The sequence below is a fragment of the Lipotes vexillifer genome, unplaced genomic scaffold (genome assembly GCF_000442215.2).
Source record: "Lipotes vexillifer unplaced genomic scaffold, Lipotes_vexillifer_v1.1 scaffold90, whole genome shotgun sequence".
Classification (NCBI taxonomy): Eukaryota; Metazoa; Chordata; class Mammalia; order Artiodactyla; family Lipotidae; genus Lipotes; species Lipotes vexillifer.
The window spans coordinates 5,549,071-5,558,048 of record NW_006782310.1 but is presented as its reverse complement, the minus strand read 5'-3'; the positions used below and the strand labels follow the sequence as shown (position 1 = coordinate 5,558,048).

General features: G+C 40.7%; 1 protein-coding gene across 2 annotated transcripts in view; it reads left to right on the top strand.

Annotated features, from left to right (window-relative positions):
• The window catches only part of TPGS2 (tubulin polyglutamylase complex subunit 2), a 56,786-nt gene extending 48,976 nt beyond the window's left edge, over positions 1-7,810 (top strand). Inside the window, exons 6-8 of one of the 2 annotated variants that reach the window (XM_007455218.1) lie at positions 4,200-4,313; positions 6,084-6,244; positions 7,580-7,810. In XM_007455218.1, the coding sequence (XP_007455280.1) occupies positions 4,200-4,313; positions 6,084-6,244; positions 7,580-7,810 (506 nt within the window). The remainder of the gene's footprint in view (positions 1-4,199; positions 4,314-6,083; positions 6,245-7,579) is intronic. The other variant, XM_007455217.1, reaches the window with a different exon arrangement.
• Positions 7,811-8,978: the final 1,168 nt, after the last annotated feature.

Below are 8,978 nucleotides of genomic sequence, written 5' to 3'. Positions count from 1 at the left end.
TGCTGAAGACAACTGAAAAGTCAAGGAACATATAAAAATCATCAAATAAGAGCTAATAAGATGATGAGATAGCACCAGATCAACATCCGGAAGAAGACAGAAATCCAGGGAAGAGGCTCAATGTTTAGGGTTGCTTTTGCCTAGGATACATTGTCCTTTTCAAAAGAGGCAATGAGGCTACTGAAAAGCTGAGAATTTGACCCATATGTGAGACTAGAAGAATAAAATGGAGTCTAGAACCTACAAAAGATGGCACCCATAAAAACTACCCTACCCTTTTGGTTAGCACCGTGAGGAGCTATATGCTCTAGGAGATAGAATGAACCAGAAACAACCACTCCTCACATGGACCGAAGCCCAAGTATAAGTCACCTGTGCATCCCAGAAAATGTTAAATCCCAAAATTGGACTAATTTGATTCCAGATTACTAATCTCCCCAGGGGCCTGGCAGAAAAAAACAAATTCACTCCAGAGAAATGTACTAAAATTGACTGTGTTAATGGTTTCTCAGCTCTAAATATACTAAAACCCATTAAATTGTACACTTTAAGTGAATGGTATGGTAGGTGAATTATATCTCAGTATAAAACTCATATAAAAATAAAATTCTTCCCTAGAGGAAGAAAACATTATCCTAGACCTCATTGTTTTCATAAATAATTTTTCAAAAATAATCCTACTTAAAAAGAACCAGGCACATGAAGAAACACAACACCATGAACAAGAACCAGCACAAATAACAGGTAACAGAAAGATATCCACTGTTATTCCTGAGGGTGAAATTATTAGGCACAGACTGTAGGACAGTGTGCTAATGTGCACATGGAGATAAAACCAAACTAAAAATTCAGTGAAGAACTAATAACAGTGACATTGTAGATTTGACCTTATGATTCTGGCCATATGGCATACTACCTTTTACCAGATCAGGACTTGTGCAGATAATACTCTAAACTCTGGGGAAACTTTTAAAATAATTACCTAAAAGGACTGGAGAATAACCAAAAATAAGCAGAAACTGGAGTGGCATCTACAAATGGCAGAAGGGAACCACACTGGATGATTTTCCTATTTTTATAACTTTTCACCTGAGGGCAGACCCCAGTCAGCATCAGTCAAGCCTGCTAAAACTTGGTGGGAGCCTACAGTCTGGACTTTTTATTTCATCCAAGATGGAATAGTAGAGGCCAGATTTATCTTCCCACCTGGAACAACAAAAAAACCAAAAACAGACAAAATATATAAAACAATGGATGTTGTCAAGATACTGACCATCAGACAGGGAAGAATGATGAGCTCTGAATGATGGGAAGCACATGAGGTGAACCCTAGCTTATTATCTGAAAGTTTCCAGTCGACAGCATAGAGAAGGGAACCCAAGGAGAACCTGTTGTACCTGTTATATGAGAAGACATAACTAAGAGCCCAGCTGGATGAAGACAGGTAGAGTTCACAGGACTGAGTAACAGAGAGGAATGAGCTGCATAGAGAGAGAACTGCAGAGATCTGTAGAGCGTCCTCAAGTATTCAGGAAAGAACTGATGAGCACACACATGTGAAGATACTACCCAAGGCCAGGGATAAAACCACCCAAGAAGATTAGAGGAAACAATGCCTGGTACTCACACTGTACCAGGAATAGTGTCCGTTTCTACCGTCCAGGTTGAAACACCTCATGGCTTACATAGAATTAGGTAGAGTACTCAGAAGGGTCCTGCCTCAGTAATGGGGAAACAATTAGCCTTAGGTTAAATGCTGCCTTGGGTTCTGCCTGTCAAATACTAAGCACAAGACCTGAAAGTATCTGTTTTCGAGTAATTTAACTGTGTCACAGAACAAAGCTCAACAATATTTATAGAAATATAAAAATAGCAAGCACTCAGCAATGCAAAATTAACAATTTCTGGCATCCAAAGACTACCAGGTATGCAAAAAAGCAGGAAAAAAAATGACCATAATGAGGAGAAAAATTAATTGAAACCAATCCAGAATTGAGATACAGTTTAGAATTAGCAGATACAGACAGACTTTAAAACAGTCATTACTATATTCTATATGTCCAAAAACTTAGTACAGACATGGAAGATAGGAAAAAACAAATCCAAACTTAACTTTTAGAGATGAAACTAATTTCTGAGATGAAAAATACACTGGATGGGACTAACAATAGTTTAGATACTGCCAAAGAAAAGACTGGAGAACTTAAAGACATAACAATAGACAATCCAAAATAACACAGAAAGAAAATTAAAAAATAATCAAAATAGCATCAGTGAACTGAGGGACAACAAATGGTATAATGTATGTATAATTGGAGTCCCTGAAAAGAGGGGGATGGACCAGGAAATACTATTTGAAGAAATAGTGGCTCAAAACTGTACCAGTTACTTGGAAACTTAAACCATATCTAAGAAGCTTAACAAGCCAGGAACAAGAAACATGAAGAAGCAATACTAGGAAACATAATCAAATTGCTCAAAATCAGGGATAAAGAGAAAATCTTAAAAGCAGTCAATGGAAAAAGACAATTCCATACAAAGGAGCAAAGATAAGGATAATAGCATATTTCTCATTGGAAACAGTTCAATCAAGATAAAATACTCAGGGAAGGGGGAGGGATAAATTGGGAGACTGGGATTGACATATACATACTACTATATATCAAATAGATAAGTAATAAGGACCTACTGTATAGCACAGGAAACCCTACTCAATACCTGTAATGACCTATATAGGAAAAGAATCTAAAAAAGAGTGGATATATGTATAACTGATTCACTTTACTGTACACCTGAAACTAACACAACATTGTAAATCAACTATCCTCCAATAAAAAGAAAGAAAGAAACAATCAGAGGAAAATCATGCTGTTAGACTGGAAGAAAAAATAAATACATTAAAAATTTAAAAATAAAATATTCTTTAAGCAAATTCATTTGATTAAAAAAAAGTTAAAATACTCAAAGGAAAAAATTGTCAACCTAGAATTCTATACCCCATGAAAATATCTTTCAAAAACAAAGGCCTTTTCAAAAAGCAGTCTGGCAATGTCCATTCTAAAATACTTCAGGGTGTCTAGCCATATAACAAAAGCACCAGAACAAAGGGACAGGTACAGAGATGATTACTGTAGCATTTGTAGCAGACTAATATTGGCCCCCTATCAATAGGTGGCTCACAGGATAAATTAGGGTGCACCCACTCCCACAGACTGTCAGGCAGCCATTAAAAAGAATGCATTAGAGTTACAACCCTTAGAGGGCTTTCCACATTGTATTATTGTATAGAAAGTAAGATTCAGGTAACATGTGTGGTATCCCATTTTTATATAGTAAATGATCTCACAAAATTTAAATGTATACCTATATGTCTGCCTAGGACCATATGAGATGAAGAATATGAAGGTATAACCCCCAGGGGAGGGTAAAACCATGTTAAAGAAAGAAACAAAAAAAAACACAAAAAGCCTTCTTACTTAGAAATGTAAATATTTATGCATTTATGTAAAATTATATGTGTAAATCAAAAATATTATTTTTATATACTCTGTTTTATCCAATCTCTCCTAGGTTTGTTAAACCCTTTCCACCCCAGTCACTAATGCTAATCATTGTTGCATAATTGCTGTAATGAAAGAAGCAGGAGAGAAGGTTTCTGATGGTTGCATTTCTAAGAATTTATCTTTTTTTCTGTTACATCATGGTATTTCATTTCTAGGTAGGTATTTCTAACAGAGCCAGACTTAGCATTAATTATAATGTTATAATAGAAATAAACATAACATGCCACGAATATACATTTTAGACAGAGGAAAAAGGATTCTAATCAAAAGATCATGAAGTGCTATAAACGAGGGGAAACCATGTATCTGGGGAAAAAGAAAAAAGTTGTTCAGATTACTCTGACTTATGTAGTCCCACTCCCAAGAAGTTCAGTTTGTTGTCCTCATGCCCCCTTCCCCAGATTCCATGACACTCTGTTGGTGGTAGGGGAGCCCAGACAGAGGCTTAGACCATGAATAAGACCCAGGGCATTTAGAGTATAGAATACATTTGGTCCACATTTGAAAATAATAGTTAAGAATATGTTTGAGATAAGGCTTTTTTCCCTCTGTTTTTTTCATCCAAGCAAAGCTGGATGAATAAGTATGTTTGAGCTGAGTGTGTTTGAACATTACCATTAACTTCTGGGTTTGCAGCTAGTGAGAACCAGCCAGAGAAGCCTCACTTTGATTCTCGCAGTGTAATATTTGAGCTGGATCCTTGCAACGGAAATGGGAAGGTTTGCCTTGTCTACAAAAGAGGGAAACCAGGTAAGAATCATGGCAGGCATGGTCCTGTAGCTTGGGAATGGCCTTGGCTGACCTTGCTCTCCAGCCATCACACAAAAGGCATGCTCTTCCCTGACCTCCTGAGGTGCTGCTGGGTCTCTTGTAGATGCCAAGACCCAGAAAACCCCCTTGGTCCTCTCTGAGCATCCCCCTCCAGGCCAATTACTAGAGTCTTTTTAAGCTATTGTCATTTGTGTCACTTGTGAGTTACTGCAAAATAATAAGATTGAGATAATAAGTGAATAAATGCTAAAAGAAATAGTCATTCTGTTTATAACTCCTCCAGCAGGCTCATGCATTAGAAAAGCATCCAGGAAAAAACATTGTCTTTCTTTTACACGTATTTATGTAGGCCAATTAACAGCAATAAAAATCTGAATTACTAGACCTCAAACTAAGATCCCAGATGGGAAATCAAGAGAAGAAGGCTCTGGCTTCTTGAGCAGTGGGCACCACTTGGCCCCCTAACAGCAATTCAGTCCCTAGGAACTACAGAGTTGGACAAGGTCCAGCCCTCTTCAAGTAGCTTTCTGCCTGAAAAGGGTGAGAAGACACACCAGGGTTTACCTCTGGGGGAAAGGAGAGATCATCTCCAGCTGGAGGAGTCTTTGTGAAGTAGCCTTTGAGCTGCATCTTTTTTTTTTTTTTTTTAATATTTATTTATTTATCTATTTGGTTGCACTGGGTCTTAGTTGCAGCATGTGGGGCCACAACTAAAGAGCTCGTGTGCCACAACTAAGGAGCCAGTGAGCCGCAACTAATGAGCTGCATCTTGAAGTATAGATCTGAAAGAGTTATGGGGGGTGTGGGATGGGGGGCAAAAGGGGGCATCCAAGCAAAGGGATATGGGTAAAAGCCATGCCATGAGAGAATGCACCTAATTTGGGGGGAATGACAATTCCAGTTCATTGGCCATGTGGTTCATCTTGTGGATGAGGAGGAGATGACACCAGAAGCCCTGTGATTCCCTTTCATGTGGAGTTTTGAAAGCCAGATGAAGGGGTTTGGACGTTACGTGGAAGTAGGTAGGGAGTCAAGGTTATTTAGCAGAAGTATGGCAGGATTCAAATGAAAATGTGACCACAAGCAGAAATGGAAGTGGAAGTTACTGGAGGATGGAGGCCACTTAGGGAGGTGTTACAGCCATTAGACAGGAGATGAAATAGGAGAGGCCTAGGAGATGAACTAGGAGTACTAAGCATGGACAGTCAGAAGCAAGCGTGAGGTAGGAGCTGGTACGATAGTGCCTGCTTCAGCTCAACCAGCACATCACACAGCCGCACAGGCAGGAGTCCCAGGAGAGGAAGCTGGTCTGGGCTCCTCCATGGTGGTTTCTCACAGCACTTCTAATTCCTGACAGACCTCCTGAGAAAGCCAGAACTGTCCAGACAGAGTGCCTCTCCATCAGGAAGGCTGAGACCACAGTATGTACCTATTGGGGGAGGGGGAGTGTTGAGTCCACACAAGAAAGGAGTGCTGCTTAGATAGCCTGAATGCACAGATGGCCAAAGCCCAGCAGCTAGATCAGTCGACTGATCAAGAATTTGTAAAAGAATATAAAGAAGCCAGTAACAGTGGCCACTGGAGAACAGAACTGGGAGGGTGAAGGGAAAAAAGGGAACTTTTACTTATAGTTTACGTTCCTTCTACTATTGAAATTTGTTTTAACCATGAGTAGATGTTGACTTTATAGATAAAAGGAAAAAAGTGTTAAGCCATCCCTTCCTTTATGTCCTTTGTCTGCTATTTCAGCATTAGCACAAGACACTGAGATCTGGTTCCTGGACAGAGCATTATACTGGCATTTTCTCACAGATACCTTTACTGCCTATTATCGCCTGCTTATCACCCACCTGGGCCTGCCCCAGTGGCAGTATGCTTTCACCAGCTATGGCATTAGCCCACAGGCCAAGGTAAGGGGGGACCACCTGTCATCTCAAACTGTAGAATGTATCAGAATTTTCTGAGGAAATGCTTAAATTGCAGATTCCCAGCTTCCTCATCTGATGCAGGAGATCTGGGGTTGAGCCCAGGAGCGTGTAGTTTCAATAAGCAAGGCAGGTGCTTCCAATTTAGGTGGACAACCTCACTTTATACTAATCTAGTTAAATGGTTCCCAAACTTGGCTGAGCCTCAGAATCACCTGGGGAGTTTTTACTTCTAGTGAAAAGGGGTTGGTGGTGGGGGGGGGTTAGGTTTGATCATTCATTTTGGATAGGCAGTGCATGCATACAGGAACAGTGAAAAATCAGTCTCTTATTCACTGGTTCTCCAGTGAAGTTCTCCAGCTTCCCCATCCACTTCCCCACAGGGAGCCACTGTTAGTTTCTCTTGTGCCCTCACTGAGATACTTTATTGGATAGAAAGCATGCATGCATGCATACAGTTTTTGGTTCCTTTTTTCTAAATCACAAGTGCGATATACTATTCACATTGTTCTGCACCTTCTTTTCACTTAACTCCATGTTGGAGCTCATTCCCTATCAATATATAGAGAGAGCTGTCTTTTTCAATGATATAGAATATTTCAAAGTATGGATGTGCCTCGTTTATATTATAGATCCAGACACCATTTTAAACATACAGATGTCAGGTAATGCTGATATACTGCCTGGTTTGAGAACACCAGGTGTGTCTAGAAGAACTTTTGACTGGGTGGCAAAAAATGAGGGACTCGATGAATGTATTCATCAAGTGGACCTCACTTTCCTCAAATGTCACATGACAGTGACATACATCCAGGCAACATAGTGGGTGGTTGTGATCAATGAAATAAAATGTAGATGCCCTTTGCCCTCAGCTGCCCAGAAAGCCTGTAGGGAAGAGAGCAGGCAACTTCCCTCAGTAGAGGCCTGCTCTGGCCTCTGTCTGCTCCTTCCCTGTGGGAAGGATGCTACCAAGTCCACCTGATGGGCAGTGGCTGGTTTGGAGGCAGAACAATTAGAAGGACACTGTACCCTGATGATTTGGGACCTAGCATACCAGGCTCAGTGCACACTAGGTTAGAAGGAAGCGCATTTACTCAGATTCTTAGTCCTCATGTTTAAAGGTTATGAGACCCCATAAAGCAACGTGTGTCTTCCCTTTTACCTAAAGGAAGTGCTAATAGATTTTAGAGGCAGTTTTTCCTGAAGTCTTTTACTCTGCCTCATCTCCCCAGCTCTCTACCCCTGTATCTCCCCTGAAGAGCATAAACACATACTCTTCTCCTTTGAATTGTGACCCTCTCCCCTAATTCTGCCTTACAGCAATGGTTCAACATGTATAAACCCATCACCTACAACACAAACCTACTCACGGAAGAGACCGACTCCTTTGTGAACAAGCTGGATCCCAGCAAAGTGTTCAAGAGCAAGAACAAGACCTTAATCCCCAAAAAGAAAGGGTCTGTTCAGCCTGCAGGTGGCCAGAAAGGGCCTGCAGGTCCTCCTTCTACCTCCAAATCCTCCTCTGGCTCTGGAAACCCTGTCCGAAAATGAGCGCCCCACCTCCAGCTCCCTGCCAGCCCCACAGCGACGATTTCCATGCACAGATGCCCCAGGCGTGGCCCAAGCCTCAGATTCTGTGTGTGGAACCATAGTCCTCTCCCCATCTGAGTGACAAAATCCTAGGCCTTTTTTACTGCCGTTGGCTTGAGCCAGGATTTAGAAAGGCATACTCGGGTCTCCCCAAGAATCCTTCCCTCATACCCCTTACAGCAGGTTGTGCCACCTACTGATTCTGGAAGCTGTGGCGAATGTAAGGTGTTGTGTAAGTGACTAAGTAGATCTGTTAAGAGCTTTCTTCTCTTTCTACTCCAACCCCCCTACCCCTCAGTAGTAATTAGAGAAGTCCCCCATAGAAACCACTGGTTTTGACCTATGAAGCATTAGAACTATGCTGCTCAATTGGTAGCCACTTTCTAAAGCAGCTAAACTTAAGCCATGTTAAAAATTCAGTTCCTCAGTTATATTAGCCACAATGGGAGTATTCATGTGGCTAGTGGATTCTGTATTAGCACAGAGATGATCAAACATTTCTATCATCACAGAAAGTTCTATTGGGCAGCACTGCATTAGAATACTTTGGCATTACCCTTCCTCAGATCAGTTAACTTTTGTTAGAGAATATTGATACCTTAATTTGATGGGTTATAATGGTCCATGAAAAACCTTGAATATACATTTTTATGTTCTTTATATCCTTCACCACAAAGATCTTGTGTTGCTCATTTTCAGTTTCCTGTAGTTTCTCGTCTTCATCGGTTTCCTATAAAGCTTCTTGTTTCCAGTTTTGTGATGTGATATTTGCACATTTGCCAAAATTATCTTTCTCACTTTTTTTTTAAAAGAAGAGGTGATTCTGCTGTACCATTAAAACCAAAACAAACAAAATAAAATCTCCCAAGCATTGCTTTGCCAGGACACTTCATGCAGAGTTTTGATGAAATCAATCAGTCATTGTTGACAAGAGCCTCCACCTGCTCTACCTACTCACAACTGCTCAACAATTCATGGGGTAGCAGAAAAGAATAGAGAGGAACCAAGTTGTCAAGGATAGTAGCTGAGGTTTAGTCTTCCAGAAGCATTTTTCTGCCAAAACTCATCAAAGGGAGAACCAGCAGTGCCAGATAAGAGATTCCAGCATTTGGCTGCTTCCCCAAGTCAG